Here is an 18,109-nt window from a genome sequence, read left to right on the forward strand (position 1 = left end):
ATGATAGATAGATAGACAGACAGATAGATAGATAGACAGACAGTAGATAGATGATAGATAGATAGATGATAGATAGATAGATAGACAGACAGTAGATAGATGATAGATAGATAGATAGACAGACAGTAGATGGATGATAGATAGATAACATTATCTAATTACATCCTGTCAGGAAAACTAAGTGGGCTACACAAAGTACTGATGCGACTGCAATAAACATATTCTGTGGAGCTGTGCCCCCTTTTGCCCCCGTACCCAATAGCTGTAGGCAATAGTACAACCCTTGCCAAATGACTAGCTTTTACTCAGTCATTAAGCTACAATTGATTCAGTAAGAAGCCACCAAGCATGCATGTAATTTAGTTTAAAATCAAGAAGATTATATTTTATTTTTCATTTTCTATATGCCTTTATCATTTGAGAGTTAAATTACAGAAAACCATTTCACTTCGCACTTCCCGCCATTTTGCAACCTTACGGCTAAACTACGGCGGCACCAATAGAGACTTCGCTACGGTGTTTAGCTCCGCCCATCGCCGGACTCTATTACCCAATGAAACGCTTCTGATTCCCGCTGGGCGTTTCCCGCTTTTCTCCTGTCATTTGCAGAGGCTTTTAGGTCCCCACAGATGGCGACGTCTCCCAAGTTCCCTGCCCCAGTCTTCCCCGGTAGCAGTGGAGGTGAATGGAGTAAAACAGAATAGTGTCACACGGAGACCCTCTGCACTTTATATGAGGGAGCAGTAGCCTGTTACCCAAATGTTAATATTCCCATTCAGTATTACAGGCGGGATTGGGTTATACCATTTGATGCAATAGTTTCATTTTCTGAAGTGGAGCTGAGGCAACAAATACATTTGGGTGTACAAACCCCTTGGGTGTACAAACATGGCTGCCAGCTAAAGGGGAACTTGTAGTGTGTATTCATCCAGTCAGTCTTGTAGCCCCGCCTTTGTTGCGCTTCTTGTTGGCCCCCAAACACTTTGGGAGCTATAAATTAACAGCAACAAAATGAAGGCTTTAGTTTTCCTGTTTGGTGTATGTAATGTAACAAATATCACTTGGAAACCTTTAGGGCTCTGGCACACGGGGAGATTAGTCGCCCGCGACAAAACTCCCTGTTCGCGGGACTAATCTCCCCGAGTTGCCTTCCCCTGCCACACGCAGGCACACGCGGCGGCGCGATTTCCCGAAAAAGACTTTCGAGACTTACATGATCGCCGGTGGGATGGCGGGTCATGACAACTCGGGGAGATTAGTCGCCCGCGAACAGGGAGTTTTGTCGCGGGCGACTAATCTCCCCATGTGCCAGAGCCCTTATAGAGTGATTGTTCGAGCACACTTGCAATCTGTGTCCCCCTTAGAACCACAGTGGAACGGTTCCCTTTGCCTTGCTAAACTTACTGATGAATCCTTGTATGGGATAAAAAAAATTTTTGTCCCCTGGGTCATTTTTATTGTGCTAGCAGCAGTCAGACATTGGCTACTTGCCACCGGTCACTTGCCTTCAGGGCCGGGTTTACATATGGTGTCCCCCTAAGCTGGCCATACACACGCACCGATAATATCATACAAAACCTCGTTTCGTACGATATTCGGTGCATGTATGGCAAGTCGGTGAGTCGACCGATATCGCAGGAGGCTGCTGATATCGGTCGACTCGCCGATCGGCCAGGTTAAATGATTTTGATTGGGTGCCATAGAAGGCGCCTGAGCAAAATCTGCTGTCAGGGCTGAATCGGCAGAAGGAGGTAGAAATCCTATTGTTTCTACCTCCTTATCTGCCGTTTCAGCCCTGAACTGTTTGTGGCTGATTGTACGATCGATCGCAAATCGCCACATGTGTGGCCACCTCTAGGCCACCCACCCCCGCGCTACAATCTCTCACATTGTCATTCCCTAAGGCTCTGGCACATGTGGGAGATTAGTCGCCTGCAACAAATCTCCCTTTTGGCCCGCGACTAATCTCCCCGATATGACATCCCACCGGCGAAAATGTAAATCGCCGGGGGGATGGCATACGCGGTGCAGTGATTTACGGAAACCGCCGAAGTTGCCTCGAGCAGCAACTTCGACGATCACGTATGCCATCCCACCGGCGATTTACATTTTCGACGGTGGGATGTGATATCGGGAAGATTAGTTGCCTGCAACAAGGGAGATTTGTCGCGGGCGACTAATCTCCCTTGTGTGCCAGAGCCCTTACTGATTAGTACGGTTGCCACCTCACGCCTTTAAAGAGGTTGTTCCCCTTTGTACAACATACACAAATCTAACAGTTTACATTAATAGAACAACATTTTCCATATACATAGGTAACAAAAAGTGCGCGGCTAAAGAGATATTCACCCCAGAATCATACCACTGCTGATCCTTCACTTCTGCACGGACCCTGTGTTGGGTGGGGTCAGTGACCCCCATAAACACCACAGTCGCTTTTTTATTTCCTTATAGAAAGTGTGTCAGCCATTTTGGTCTCTGTAAACTAAAATATACCACTGAAATATTCCTGGGACATGAGTGCAATGAATAGGACATGTGTGGAACGATATTTTTGCCTGTTGTTATGAAAAATCAGTGTCTTTTATTATTTCTTGAGCTTAACAGGGAAGCTAAAGCAACTCCATGTTTGGTCCTTGCGAGGTAGATAATTAGATTGCAATGCACAGTTAGCTTCACTTCAGAACGGACTGCTGTTTATTTGTGCACTGGCAATCACCCATGTGTAAAGGCTTATGAACAAGATAACTTAAATGTTCATTTTTTTCCCCCCATTTTAAGCCAAACATTCATAAAATCCACACATTGAATTGGTAATTAGCAATTCATTTAGAAGCACACAGCAGTGCCGTAAAGAAAACCAGTTCGGTTTGTGGCATGCATCTGTATGAACTGCTATAAGCCATTAAGTGTCTGTGGCCCCCACCCAATTGGGAGCTTCTACCCTCAATCAACCCCCACCACGTATCACACTTACTCCTTTCCTTGTTGGGGGAGAAGGCCTGGGTCTGCGGTTGCCATGGGGCCCACTGAGTTTTGGATATTTCCATGATGTATTAACTGAAATATGATGTGTTATGCACCTAATCACTGGATTTATTTTTCTCTGCCACCATAATAAGGTGTAATTTCTTTTTTCTTTAGATAAAAAGGCTGAGCTTGAAATCGGTGAATGGAAAGAGAAGAGTTTTGGTCCCAGTTTTGCCAGCGAGGGACAAACTTCCACCCAGACATCAACTAGGTGAGACAAAAATGATTAAAAAAAAATACAAATGTCTGATTGCACGCTGAGTTTATTTTGCCTCGTTCCATTCTGCACATCTGCAAATATTTTGCAGCCGATTTTCAATTTTTTTTTCTTAATATCCTAACCGAAAACTAAAGGCTTCTAAAAACTAAACTATTCAAAATGTGTTCCCTTGATCGCTTTTGCCCACCGACTAAGGGATTGTGCAGGAGCTCTTCTCTACACTATCGGTGCGGCATTGGAGGATCCACCTCGGGCGGCTTAGGGGCCAAAAATGCCCCTGTATCTGAGTATTAGCTTTTGCTGAACTGACGTTTTTCTTCAACTGAGTTTTAATACAACCTTTTCTTTTTTTTCAATCAGACCTCATAGCCCTTCAGTATCCAACCCAGCACCAGATCTGACTTCTAGCAGCTCTTTGGAGGCAAAATCTTCCAACTATTTTTCTGCTTTGGATGCCACGGTGGAGGACCTGAAGAACCGAGCCCAGATCTTGATTGATAAAATTAACGAGGGACGGAATAAAGATCAGGCTTTAATGAAAAACTTTAATGAAAGCCTTGCCAAGAAGGTGCCTTATATATTTATATATACATATACATATGTGGACCACAGGGTGGTCCATCTAAGTGTAGCTATTTTCTTAATTGTGATGGCTTCTTATCCCCCAGCCCACCAAAATCTGCGTGTTTGACTCAGCAGTAGAAATAGTTCTGCACACACACAGTTATTGGTGGGCTTGTAGGTGAAGTAAAATATAAAAAAAAACATAGCAGGCCTATGAGAGACAATGAAGTTTTGACAATGATGAAACTGCAAGGGTCAGTCAGTAATGTGCTTATAGAAGCTTAGGCAAATAAAGCAAAAGGGAAATTAATATATTGAGTGCTTAATTCAGTCTATTAGGAAAATCCATAGGGAAATTAATGTATAGTAACCAGTGAATAGTGAATTGTTTCACTGTGAAAAAATACAGCAAACTTTTGCTATTTTGCAATTTTTTTTTGGCAAATCAAAATGGGACAGATTCACTCATCACTAATAGTAACTGCTCAGTTATTTGCCACTTTCAGCAGGGTGTCGGATGGCACCCTAGTTTCTACATGTAAGTGTTGTGATGATTTTATCACAACGTATCAATTACATCTCTTCATACATGTTGACCTAGCAGTTACTTTTGCCCCGGGGAGAAGCCCATGAAGCATTGGGTCAGGCTCAATAAGCACAAAAAGGGGCTACTGCAGGTAAAAAGAATAGAAAGAGGAGAAGGTGGTACTGCAAATTTTTAGTTCAGTACTGTTTTATATGGACAACTGATATCCCCAGATGAGTTGTATTATGTTGATTTGGTTCCGTTTCTGGTTTGCCATAAACCTATTTACTTGTGCTGCTTCAAGCTGCCTGTATTTATCTGCTACACAGCTAGAAGCAGAGAGATGCGGATGCAATAAAACCTATTTTCTTGTTGCCCTTAAGTAAGGAACATTTAATAAAAACATAATTTCCTTGTCTCTGGTGAAACAAGGGCACACCGGCTCATTTGCTAAGGTGTTTTTCTGAGCATAAATTATTCTAAACCTAATGTGATTCCAGCATTTTTATATAATCAGCTTTGAGCACATTATTCTAACGTCCCTTAATCCCCCAAGAGAGCAGGTAGCAGGAGCAATTAGGTGGAAAGCCTCACAATAACGTCCTGCGTTTGGATTTGCAATTCATGGGGCTGGATGATTTAGCACCAGCTGTTACGAAAAAGTAAAGGATTTGCAGCCCAGCAATACACTTTGCATTACAATTTTGTGTTTATTCAGCTTTTCATTTAGTTTTGAGGCAGCACATCAATATAATCGTTTGGCACAAGTGATGAAATGAATAACGACTGGGGTTTAATAGGTGTGGATGTCAGAATATTATTTAATTATAAAGGAGATGGTCATCCAAGTTATGACCTTTTTTGCATAATGAAAGCAAAGGTAAGTTTCAGCAACTTTCCAATTTGTGTTCATTATGAATTTTCAGTTATTTTAAAGTTATTTGTAAATGTAATTGCTTATAGTTGTAAATAACACCGTTAGAAGCCATGGTATATAACAAGCTGAGATCATCCAGGGGCTGCTGGCAAAACTCTTTTCCTTGATGTCTTATACAGCATCACATGCCTGGTTAACTCTCCCTCCCTTCTCATAGGACCGGCAAGAATTAATATATATATAATATCACCCCCCCACGCCACCTTGAGTAATAAAAAGTACAAAGAGTCATGCTTATATATAAGTTTTAGAAGAGACTCCTGCCAAAGAAAGAGAAAGAGTTATTTAATGGTTAAATGATTCCCTTTTCTCTGTAATAATAAAACAGTACCTGTACTTGATCCCAACTAAGATATAATTACCCCTTATTGGGGGCAGAACAGCCCTATTGGGTTTATTTAATGGTTAAATGATTCCCTTTTCTCTGTAATAATAAAACAGTACCTGTACTTGATCCCAACTAAGATATAATTACCCCTTATTGGGGGCAGAACAGCCCTATTGGGTTTATTTAATGGTTAAATGATTCCCTTTTCTCTGTAATAATAAAACAGTACCTGTACTTGATCCCAACTAAGATATAATTACCCCTTATTGGGGCAGAACAGCCCTATTGGGTTTATTTAATGGTTAAATGATTCCCTTTTCTCTGTAATAATAAAACAGTACCTGTACTTGATCCCAACTAAGATATAATTACCCCTTATTGGGGCAGAACAGCCCTATTGGGTTTATTTAATGGTTAAATGATTCCCTTTCCTCTGTAATAATAAAACAGTACCTGTACTTGATCCCAACTAAGATATAATTACCCCTTATTGGGGGCAGAACAGCCCTATTGGGTTTATTTCATGGTTAAATGATTCCCTTTTCTCTGTAATAATAAAACAGTGCTTTGTATTTGTTTCCAACTAAGATATAATTACCCCTTACTGAATGTAAAATAATCCTATTGGGTTTTATTAATGTTTTATTGATTTCTTAGTAGACTTAAGGTATGAAGATCCAAATGACAGAAAGACCCCTTATCCAGAATACCGTTGGTCCTGAGCATTCTGGATAACAGGTCCTATACCTGTATATCTAATGTAACTCCTTTGTTACATTGAAAATTCAGCTGTTAATCTGACATGCAGTTTTTCTTTTAAATATCAGGTTGCCGAGCTGTCCAAGATCCTGGAGGCCAGAATGTACTGCATGTATGATGAGCACAACAAACTGCTGCAGGAGAGGCTTCAAGAGCTACCAGAGATCATGGACAGGATTGGAGAGCTGCAGTCAGAGCTGAAACAAGTGTGCCAAACTGTCGTTACTGTCTACCAGGACATCTGTGTGCATCCCGACGTCTAATCACCAAAACGTTCATAATGCCTATGGCTATATTCTGCTAAGCTTACTCAAACCCCTTACTCAAGTATCTGCCTGTTCATGTATGGTTTTGTTTCCAGTTACAACTTGGTTCTACTGTTTCTCAAATAAAACAACAGTGTTAAACAAAACAAATTCCTAAAACCGTCATTAATTATTCTTCTATCCAAGTGTCAAATTGGCCCCATCATTGACTAGGATTTGGTAGCTCTGTACTTGTACTCATAGGAACAAGGTTTATCTGTTGAAACCCCCTAAATTACAGGTATAACTTGCCATTGACCTAGCCTAGCTAAAGATTTTTTTAGGATGAATTTTATTTGGACAGGGTAGCCTTGAGCATCCCCCAGGACAGAGGGATTCTGTCATGATTTTTATGGCATACTTTTTATTTCTAGATGACACTGTTACACAGCAAATAATTCCCTATGCCATTTAACCTTTTATTCTTCAACCAACAAATGTATTTGTAGCTGTAATATTGGTGTGTAGGCGCCATCTCAGTGCATTGTGCCTGAGTCTGAGCTTTCAGCCGGCGCTACACATTAGAACTGCTTTCAGCTAACCTATTGTTTCCCCTACTCCCATGTAACTGGAGGAGTCCCAAGCCAGACTTGGATTTCTTATTATTGAGTGCTATTCTGATACCTACTGGGAGCTGCTATCTTGCTCCCTTCCCATTGTGCTGCTGATCGGCTGCTGGGGGTGAGGGGGGGATATCACTCCAACTTGCAGCGCAGCAGTAAAGTGTGCCTGAGTCTGAGCTTTCAGCCAGCGCTACACATTAGAACTGCTTTCAGATAACCTATTGTTTCTCCTACTCCCATGTAACTGGAGGAGTCCCAAGCCGGACTTGGATTTCTTACTATTGAGTGCTATTCTGATACCTACTGGGAGCTGCTATCTTGCTCCCTTCCCATATGCAGTCGGGAATCCTTAGGATCATGAAAAACATGAAATAAAGCACGGCAGATACAACTAAGAGCTGGGAAACGAGTGAAATGCTAGATGTTTATATCAATTGAAACTTTATTACAATATTATATACAGGCCTGCAAGCCTGACCATTCACACCCAAACATTACAGTAAAAATAATTAAACTAAATTGAACAAACAACAGATTTTTGACTCCGCTGTACAGGAATAGGCATTGCTTCCGACAGCCCAGGTTATAACAGAATGAGTCAGCAAAGCCTGAAAAACTACTGGGCACCAATTTCATATTTTAAAACCCCAATTACCTCTATTTGACTCCCCCTGCTCTACCTTAAGAGTGACTTCAGGCTTGGATACTGCATATATCTATCCCCCAGCCTATAGTTTTTACACCAGACTTAACCACCCCTGAAACAGATGTGGGGGAAACCCTGTCATCAACGAGCCAATGCGGTCCCCGATGCGACTAGATTTTCTAACCTGCCCGATTGAGATCTGGCCGATTTCAGACCAGATATTGGTCGGGCAGGCCCATTGGCAGTGCCCATACACGGGCCGATTAGCTGCTGAATTGGTCTAAGGGGCCAATATCGGCAGCTAGAATCGGCCCGTGTATGGGGACCTTTAGCCTGGTTCAAGTCTGTCATTCAAACCACTGCCTCAATGCTATGTTTATTGGGACCGTAGAGACCAATTGCAAACTGCAGAACAAAAAAAAAAAAGAACTGCAAACTGTTCTAAAGGCGAACAACCCCTTTAATGGAAACTGAATGTTTTCTCTCTACAGTGGAATCGTGAGCGATGGCAGAATGCTGTACAGTTGCTGCAGACGGTGGGAGGAATCTGGAACCGAGTGGAGCGGAATCACTTGCCTACAGTAAATGCCTGCAGCCCTGTGATGGCTCTGCCAAGGATCAGTGCATGCACATCGTGGGTACCTGCAAGGAATCATAACCTCGTTACACCTCGGCTAAACACTGTAACCACATGCTCCCAAGGAGTCTCCATGCTGCCAGATCCAGGGGGCTGTACCTACCCTCGTAAGTGTTCACCGATTCCAGATTCATGACGTGCCTGATGATGTGGTACTCGTCTGAAATCCCATTCCCCCCCAGCATGTCCCTCGCCTGTCGGGCAATATCTAAGGCCTTTCCACATGAGTTCCTCTTCAGCATGGAGATCATTTCTGGAGTGGCTCTGAAACACAGGCATTAGAGTGAGTTACCAAATCCTGTGCACCCACCCCCCCAAGCCATTGCTTATACATTAACTCACTTCTGAGGGGTTCTGTGACCATTTAAAGGTAAAGGGCTGCAGGCTGAGTTATACAGGGAACTCTGAGTATCACTCATGTATTATAAGGGATAATGTACCCCCTACTGTAAATGATAAGGATATTAGCAGTCACTGAGGGGTTCTGTGCCCATATAAAGGCACAAGGCTGCAGGCTGAGTTATACAGGGAACTCTGAGTATCACTCATGTATTATAAGGGATAATGTACCCCCTACTGTAAATGATAAGGATATTAGCAGTCACTGAGGGGTTCTGTGCCCATATAAAGGCACAAGGCTACAGGCTGAGTTATACAGGGAACTCTGAGTATCACTCATGTATTATAAGGGATAATGTACCCCCTACTGTAAATGATAAGGATATTAGAAGTCACTGGGGGATCTAGGGAAACACATTACACTGCAGAACTTCACATTCAAACTGCATTTTATGTGCACATTTACCTATCATTCTGTGTGAATGTGTATGCATGTATATTTGTATATATATAATGCTGTACAAGAACACAATACTCATGAGGAAACTTCGGAAAGCCAATGCGACACATATGTTTTCCTACTGGCGATTTACATTCTCGATTTCGAGATTAGCCGCCAACCCTAGAGGAGATTATTCGCGGGGTGACTAATCTCACAGCTGTTATCGGCCTTACGTGCAAGATAAAATGCTTTGTGCGAAGAGACCCAAAATGAAGGGGGAACCTGCACCGCAGAGCAACCAATCTAATGTGTTAAATTTTATCATTACATCACTAAAGGAAACCACACCCCTAGATACACTAAATTGCTCAGTCTGCCACTGGCACTTACTTCTCTTCATCTTTCAAACGCCCCAGCCGCAGGCAGGCCTGTAACCCAATGGTGATGTCTGTCAGCATATCTGCCAACTTCTTCTGGATAAGCTGGTTCCTGGCAAGAGGAACGCCAAACTGGATCCTGTGGGAAAGGCGAAAGAGCTGGAAATCAGCTGCACTGTAGTTAAAGGAGCAGGCGTCGATGTCTGTAGGGGGCGCTGTCACCGGCACCCGTGCCACCTTGCAGTTGGTCAGGCAAACCACGTATGCCCTGTTTGCAGAACTAAATGCTAGTCCCTTACCTATCCAAGGTGTACTGTCTGGCTGTGTGAAAGCAAAATTCTGCAGCACCCAGCGCCCCCCAGGAAATGCCATAGCGAGCATTATTGAGACAACCGAAGGGGCCCTGCACATAGAAAAATGTGAAAATTAATATTTAACAAGAAAAAGGCAAAGGTCAGATTATGTGGAGAGAACATGGTGGGGTTGTGTGGAGCTGGAAGTGGCAGATGGGAGAGTTAGAAAGGGAATAAGAACCAAGATGGAGGGGCTCGATGGAGCAGGACCAAGGTAAAGGTAGGGGTAAAGCAGTGGGAGTAATAACTCATTACTTACCCCCAGCCCAGAAACATTAGGGAGGAGGTTTTCCTCTGGAATCTCCACGTCTTCCAACAGGATCATGCCAGTGGCTGAGGCTCTGAGAGAGAACTTGCCCTCTATTTTAGGGGTAGACAGTCCCTTCGTTCCTCTCTCTATCAGGAACCCCCTGACCTTGCCGTCCTCGCATATCGCCCACACCACACACAGGTCTGCTATTGGGGAATTGGTGATCCTGTTAGGGGAAACGTCAGCAATATTAACTAATCACTGTACAGCATTAACAGTAACGTGGGGCTCATTGTCACTGTACTTACAGCTTTCACCCAGGTCTGGACTTGGATTCAAATACACCCCGGCATTTCATGTACACAGAGGCCCAAACAGCCCACAATATAGGGTCTATGGCACCTTACTGCAGCCCCTCTGGCATTTGCCTGAACCCACAGATTGCCAGTCCAGGCCTGATTTTCAGTACACAGAGGCCTAAACAGCCCCCCCCATAGGCCCAATAAATAGTGAGTGTCTATGGCACCTTACAGCAGCCCCTCTGGCATTTGCCTGAACCCACAGATTGCCAGTCCGGGCCTGATTTTCAGTACACAGAGGCCCAAACAGCCCCCCCATAGGCCCAATAAATAGTGAGTGTCTATGGCACCTTACAGCAGCCCCTCTGGCATTTGCCTGAACCCACAGATTGCCAGTCCGGGCCTGATTTTCAGTACCCAGAGGCCCAAACAGCCCCCCATAGGCCCAATAAATAGTGAGTGTCTATGGCACCTTACAGCAGCCCCTCTGGCATTTGCCTGAACCCACAGATTGCCAGTCCGGGCTGGATTTTCAGTACATAGAGGCCAAACAGCCCCCCCCATAGGCCAAATAAATAGTGAGCGTCTATGGCACCTTACAGCAGCCCCTCTGGCATTTGCCAGAATCCACGGATTGCCAGTCTGGGCCTGGTTGCACCCACATGGTCGCTTAGGTGGAACTCAACATCACTGTATAGACTAGGGAGTAAGACACTTTTGCAGGCACCCCAATGATCCACTTACCAACCAATTGCCAGGGGCCTCTTATTTAAATGCACTTTAATGCAGAGTGTGGCCATGCCACCTTTCTCTGTGTGTCAAGGTGCTCCCCAGTGATTAACAGAGCAGTGCCTACCAGTAGCACTATCTAAATATACACATACATACACGCAGGAAAAGTCATTGAGGCTTTTACCTGCTTTCCATAAACAATGTGCCACCTAGTGGCCATTTGGAATAACACACACAGAGGTAATTTATTTATTTATAATATACAGTCTGGTCATTTCCTTATGAGACCAAACTGTAAATTATATCCTTATAAACGGTGCTTAGTGATGTAATTTCTGTCACATAACCCATTATTTATTATAATAAATAAAGGCCTTTGGCCTTGTGCTTTTATATGGTCATAGAACTCCTCGGCGACTTATAATATCCTTATATGTTGATTAAATTTATTTCTGGTGATTGGTTGTAATTTAATCCCTCAGGTTATAACAGAGTCACCAGTATTTTACATTGCTTTCTGCTCACTGTACAGACATGACATCCTGAATCCTGCTGTAACCCACTAAATACCCACTTTTGCAGAAACCCGTCCTGCCGAAGCACTCTGTCCCACAGGATTCTGCCAGCAAAACCCCAATCAGATATCTGAGAACAAAGAGAACTCCTACCAGGTTTTGGCGCCATTCAGCGTGTAGGTCTTGCTGGAGGGATTGTATCTGGCTCTGGTCTCCATTCCAGCTGGGTCACTTCCATGGTTTGGTTCTGTGAGACCGAAACACCCCAACCACTCTCCGCTGGCTGAAAGAAAGAGAATACTGTATATAGCCACCATGTATAGGGAGCCATGTTTCAGCAGTGCCGACTATCCCTGTGGCCAATGCCTGTGTGGCTCACATACCCAGCCTGGGCAGGTATTTCTGCTTCTGTTCTTCACTCCCATATGCAGCGATAGGATGCATAACAAGAGACGATTGGACACTCATAACTGACCGATAGCTGCTGTCCACTCGCTCTACCTCTCGTGCCAACAGCCCATAGGCCACATACGATGTCCCAGCACAGCCATATCCTGGTATATGCAAGAACAACATGAGTTACACATACATTTACCAACAACTCTACAGATTTCTGACCTTCCAAATCATCTTTACTAAGGGCAGCAAATGTAAACTTCCCCTTTAAAATAGCCATTATACATTAAGCAATATAAAGTACCTTTGGTTCAAGTGGCACACTTGTTAGGGATGTCTCACAGTACAAGGCCAATATATCTCACCCCCAGGAAAGAAAGGGACACACACACACACAATGATAACGGATCCATAAATCTGGGCCTCCCAGCCAGTTACCTTTAATTGTAGATCCCAGAACACCGAGCTCTCCCATCTCGGAGATGATGTCCCGTTCAAATACTGCCAACAAGAGAGACATTTGGGTCAGCCAGTGCCTAGTGTGCTCAGGTAACAGCAATATCAATAAGTGAATCAAAAAATGTAATTATTTGCCTTTCTCTTCTATATCTTTCCAGCTTTTAAATGGTGGTCGCTGACCCCGGCAGCCAAAAATCTAATTCTCTGTGAAGCTACAATTTTATTGTGATGGTTACTTTTTATTCCTTATCCTTCTATTCAGTCCCTCTCCTATTCATATTCCAGTCTCCCACTCAAGCCTCTAACTGGTTGCTAAGGTAAACAAGACCCTAGCAACCAGATAGTTGCTGAAATTCCAAACGGGGGAGCTGCTGAACAAAAAGCCAAATAACTGAAAAACCGTAACAAATAAAAAATGAAAGCCAACTGCAAATTGTCTCAGACATAGTAATAGTTAATTTAAAGGTACAGAACCCGTTTAAGGCATAATGAAGTGGCCTTTGTATGCGGTGGGTAAAATACACAAAAAATTGCCATAGGCCTCAGGCTGATAGAAGCAACACACACAATAGGCAGCAAAACTATAAGCAGATGGACTCAATCTACCTTCCTTGCGATTGGCCATAAGGATCCGTGGCATAAGCTTCTCCTGGCAGTAAGCGCGGAAACTGTCCCGTATCATAATCTCATCTTCTGTCAGCTGGGAGTCCAGGCTGAGGGCATCCTGGTAGTCGAACTGGACTCGGGCTGTGAGAGGACAACACAGTATAACAGAAGCCTGCTACTAGTCTAGCCATACACTGTAAGATCCCCTTGTTTGGCCACCAAGCAAGTGGACCTTCTCCCGATATGCCCACCTACAAGTGGGCAATATGGGGCCAAACAACTGAATTAAAACAGTGGGTATAGGCGCCAGTGATTCAGGGACCGCATCAATGAGCCAATGTGGTCCCCGATCCGACGAGAAATCAAACCTGCCCAATCAAGATCTGGACAATTTTAGGTCAGATATTGGTTGGGTAGGCCCATCTGTGGTGCCCATACACAGGCAGATAAGCTGCTGAATCAATCTGAAGGACTTATATCAGCAGCTAAAATGGGTCCGTAAATGGCCATCTTAGGTGGTGAAATAAAGCCCGGAGTGGATTATTATCATGGGAAGGGGTTAGGTGGCATTCCTGACTATAAAGTATAACAGTAGAGTTGGTATAATCTAAACAAACTCGAACCTATAGCAGGGATCCCCAAACTTTTTCACCTATGAGCCACATTCAAATGTTAAAAGTGTTGGGGAGCAACACAAGCATAGAAAATGTTCCTGGGGGTGCAAATAAGGGCTGTGATTGGCTATTTGGTAGCCCCTATGGGGACTGGCAGCCTATAGGAAACTCTGTTTGGCAGTACAACCAAAACTTTCCTCCAAGCCAGGAATTCAAACATAAGCACCTGCTTTGGGGCCCCTGGGGGCAACATCCAAGGGGTTGGGGAGCGACTGAGCCGCTGGTTGGGGATGACTGACCTATGGGCTCCTGACACAGATCAGGTTTATCTCTGCCAGTAAAACACAAATACCTTATATACACACAGTCCCAGGGCTGAACCAATAGAACACTTACATTTTGAGCTCTTCTTCTCGTGTTGTGCCTGGATATCTGTACAATAAACACAGGGGGGTTGATCACTCAGGCCCACATAACATATCTAATATTTTTACAGATGGAAATCCAGATACCGGCAGTTGTTACCTTTCTGTTTTGCTGCTGTGCCCTGAGCCCTCACTGTGCAGATTCCAACCCCTCGTCTCCCTGCATTCAGCAGCAGCAACGTTCTGCCCATCACCGACATTCTGACTGCTGGGAAATATCAGGATATCAGTTTAACAGTATGTCTGCTATTATACAGGATTCCCTTCCCCCAATGGTTCCCTCTCCCTGTATTGTATCTGTGTCCCTCTGTATATTAGAGTGTAAGCTCTGCAGGGCAGGATTCCCTTCTCCCAATGGTTCCCTCTCCCTGTATTGTATCTGTGTCCCTCTGTATATTAGAGTGTAAGCTCTGCAGGGTAGGATTCCCTTCTCCCAATGGTTCCCTCTCCCTGTATTGTATCTGTGCCCCTCTGTATATTAGAGTGTAAGCTCTGCAGGGCAGGATTCCCTTCTCCCAATGGTTCCCTCTCCCTGTATTGTATCTGTGTCCCTCTGTATATTAGAGTGTAAGCTCTGCAGGGCAGGATTCCCTTCTCCCAATGGTTCCCTCTCCCTGTATTGTATCTGTGTCCCTCTGTATATTAGAGTGTAAGCTCTGCAGGGCAGGATTCCCTTCCCCCAATGGTTCCCTCTCCCTGTATTGTATCTGTGCCCCTCTGTATATTAGAGTGTAAGCTCTGCAGGGCAGGATTCCCTTCTCCCAATGGTTCCCTCTCCCTGTATTGTATCTGTGCCCCTCTGTATATTAGAGTGTAAGCTCTGCAGGGCAGGATTCCCTTCTCCCAATGGTTCCCTCTCCCTGTATTGTATCTGTGTCCCTCTGTATATTAGAGTGTAAGCTCTGCAGGGCAGGATTCCCTTCTCCCAATGGTTCCCTCTCCCTGTATTGTATCTGTGTCCCTCTGTATATTAGAGTGTAAGCTCTGCAGGGCAGGATTCCCTTCTCCCAATGGTTCCCTCTCCCTGTATTGTATCTGTGTCCCTCTGTATATTAGAGTGTAAGCTCTGCAGGGCAGGATTCCCTTCCCCCAATGGTTCCCTCTCCCTGTATTGTATCTGTGTCCCTCTGTATATTAGAGTGTAAGCTCTGCAGGGCAGGATTCCCTTCCCCCAATGGTTCCCTCTCCCTGTATTGTATCTGTGTCCCTCTGTATATTAGAGTGTAAGCTCTGCAGGGCAGGATTCCCTTCTCCCAATGGTTCCCTCTCCCTGTATTGTATCTGTGCCCCTCTGTATATTAGAGTGTAAGCTCTGCAGGGCAGGATTCCCTTCTCCCAATGGTTCCCTCTCCCTGTATTGTATCTGTGTCCCTCTGTATATTAGAGTGTAAGCTCTGCAGGGCAGGATTCCCTTCTCCCAATGGTTCCCTCTCCCTGTATTGTATCTGTGTCCCTCTGTATATTAGAGTGTAAGCTCTGCAGGACAGGACTCCCTTCTCCCAATGGTTCCCTGTATTGTATCTGTGTCCCTTGGTTGCATAATACCCTGATCAGTACACAATACAATTTTGGGAACAAACAGCAGGCCTGGATGTATTTATTAAACCCCAAGCAGGGTCACATTATCCTGCACTTGTGTGTGTGTGTATATATATATATATATGTGTATACCCTTACTGTGCTGCACTCAGCACTTGACCCCTCTGCTAAAGTTGTGTAAAGGAGGACAAAGTCCCTTTAAATAGTTAACCAGCTTCCCCACCAATCAGAACCACTAGAATGTGACGCTGCCCCTTGCCTCAGCCAATGAGATGTAAGGAGCATTAATGCATGTTATGGCGAGCAGTGCGCTATACCCTATATACAGACACTATGCCCCTCTAGCTATTAGCGCTGCTCCCTATACCTTTTATAGGGTCCCTTCCAAAACCCAAACCACCAATCAGCACCCCAGTTTACACTCCAGCCCAAACACCAGGAACAGACCAATAAGGGAAAGATTCCCAAAGTGCCACATAGTTGTATCACCGACACATATCAGTAGGCAAGTGAGCAATGACACGGGTTTAATACAAGGAAGCAGCAGCTCTATCACCTTTCAGGGACAGACAACAAGACAATCTACCCAAAACCCAACGCTCACCTTGCCCAGGAGCCGAGCAGATCCCTGCGACTGACTGGGAGACTGACAGCCCACGGACCTCCCCTTTGGAAGAGTTTAGCGTCGCTCGCATGACGTCACTACCCAGACCGGCTTTCGCCGCCATCTTGCGTGTGGCAGTAGCGCTGCTCAGTAGTTGGTATTTTTCACAGTTTAGGGGTATTGTCTGAAAAGCTGAGTGGTATATATATCATTGTTTCTTACGACTGGGTATTTTAACCTGCTGGCCTTTTTTTATTTTTAAAAACAACATAAATAACGAGTCTCTGAGGTATAAAGTGCAATTACTTTTATTTTTGAGGTGTCTGGAGGGAACACATATAGAGCTGTCAACCCCCTTATTTTTGGGGGGTTTTAGGTAACTCTCCCCTAGGGGTGCCACCTTTTCTGGAAGAAAATACCAGCCTTCCTATATTTGTATCTTTTTTCCCTATTAATAACATTGCCACGAAGCCTCACTTTTACCGGCCATCCCCCGGTATTTTCCAGATTTTTTGGAAATTGTCCCAAAGTCCTTCGGTGAATTCCAGGCGCAGTTAGAATTTATCAGCTTCAGTCGCGATTTTGCTCATGGCATCATGGGTATCAACAGGGTCGGACTGGGGGACTCCCGCCCCAGAGGCCCTGCAGGTGCCCCAGCCGCGTCCCCTAACCCCCCCCAGGGGCCCCCCTAACCCCCCCGCAGGGCCCCCGCCTGACGTCCTCCCCGGGCGCGTATAAATTAAACGCGTCGGGGAGGAACAATCAGTAGGGGGAGCACCGGCAAAGGTCGGACTGGGCCGCTGGGGCCCACTAGGGCCGGGGCCCACCGGGATTTTTCCCGGTGTCCCGGCGGCCCAGTCCGACCCTGGGTATCAAGGCAAAATGTTGGTGATGGATGCAGCATTTTCCCCATACCTTCCAACATTTTGAAAACGGAAAGAGGGACAAAAATAAATGGCCCACAGCGCGGCAAATTTTTTGACCAGGCCCATTTTTGCGACCACACCCCCTAAATACCACTCCCATTTGACTAAATTTGACAGGTTTTGTAAAGTTTATACACATTTCTGGGGGTTTTGGGGTCCTGTTTGATGTGTTATTACAGTTTTACTGAAAAAGGTGAAGTTGCCCTTTAGGCTGCAAGTCTCAGTTCCTCCAAGAGACCTGTTTAGCTTATTAGTTACACTTGTATCTCAGTGCAGGGGGGCTTTTTACCTTTCTGGGCTCTCTGCCAAAAGCTACTTATTTAATTAAATGTGAGAAACAATGTATCTAAGTGCAGGTGACGCTGGTTAAGATTTCTGGGCTCTGCCAAAAGCTACTTTTAATTAAATTTGTCTTTTTTAGCTTCAGTGCAGGAGATCAAAGGGAAATGACCGACTTTTCAGTGAGAATCTGGGACTGCGGGCTGAGCTGTCAAAAGAGGGACTGTCCCAAGAAAATCGCCACAGTTGGGAGGTATGATTAAGCCTCATTTTTACCGGCCATGTGAAAACACTACTCTCCCGCGGTCTCTTGTCCCAGAGCAGCATTTTCCCAATTTTTTCGAATTGTTCCAAAGTCCTTCGGTGAATTCCAGGCGCGGTTAGAATTCTTCAGCTTCAGTCGCAATTTTGCTCATGACATCATGGGTATCGAGGCAAA

General features: G+C 44.7%; 2 protein-coding genes across 4 annotated transcripts; one reads left to right on the forward strand and one right to left on the reverse strand.

Moving 5' to 3' along the window:
• The first annotated feature begins 560 nt into the window (after window positions 1–560).
• Window positions 561–6,805, forward strand: syce2 (synaptonemal complex central element protein 2). Its single transcript, XM_018092692.2, has 4 exons — window positions 561–681; window positions 3,145–3,241; window positions 3,611–3,818; window positions 6,433–6,805. The coding sequence occupies exons 1-4, from the start codon at window positions 630–632 to the stop codon at window positions 6,625–6,627; spliced, it is 552 nt and encodes a 183-aa protein (XP_017948181.2). The 5' UTR covers window positions 561–629; the 3' UTR covers window positions 6,628–6,805.
• Window positions 6,806–7,650: 845 nt separating this feature from the next.
• Window positions 7,651–16,604, reverse strand: gcdh (glutaryl-CoA dehydrogenase). Of its 3 annotated transcripts, none has more exons than XM_012953159.3 (12): window positions 16,466–16,604; window positions 14,423–14,527; window positions 14,294–14,329; window positions 13,284–13,424; window positions 12,657–12,719; window positions 12,206–12,376; window positions 11,976–12,105; window positions 10,286–10,502; window positions 9,973–10,076; window positions 9,687–9,812; window positions 8,619–8,779; window positions 7,651–8,520 (listed from the first exon to the last, which is right to left on the reverse strand). In XM_012953159.3, the coding sequence occupies exons 1-12, from the start codon at window positions 16,587–16,589 to the stop codon at window positions 8,447–8,449; spliced, it is 1,452 nt and encodes a 483-aa protein (XP_012808613.1). In that variant the 5' UTR covers window positions 16,590–16,604; the 3' UTR covers window positions 7,651–8,446.
• Window positions 16,605–18,109: the final 1,505 nt, after the last annotated feature.

The sequence above is a fragment of the Xenopus tropicalis genome, chromosome 3 (genome assembly GCF_000004195.4).
Source record: "Xenopus tropicalis strain Nigerian chromosome 3, UCB_Xtro_10.0, whole genome shotgun sequence".
NCBI classification, from domain to species: domain Eukaryota; kingdom Metazoa; phylum Chordata; class Amphibia; order Anura; family Pipidae; genus Xenopus; species Xenopus tropicalis.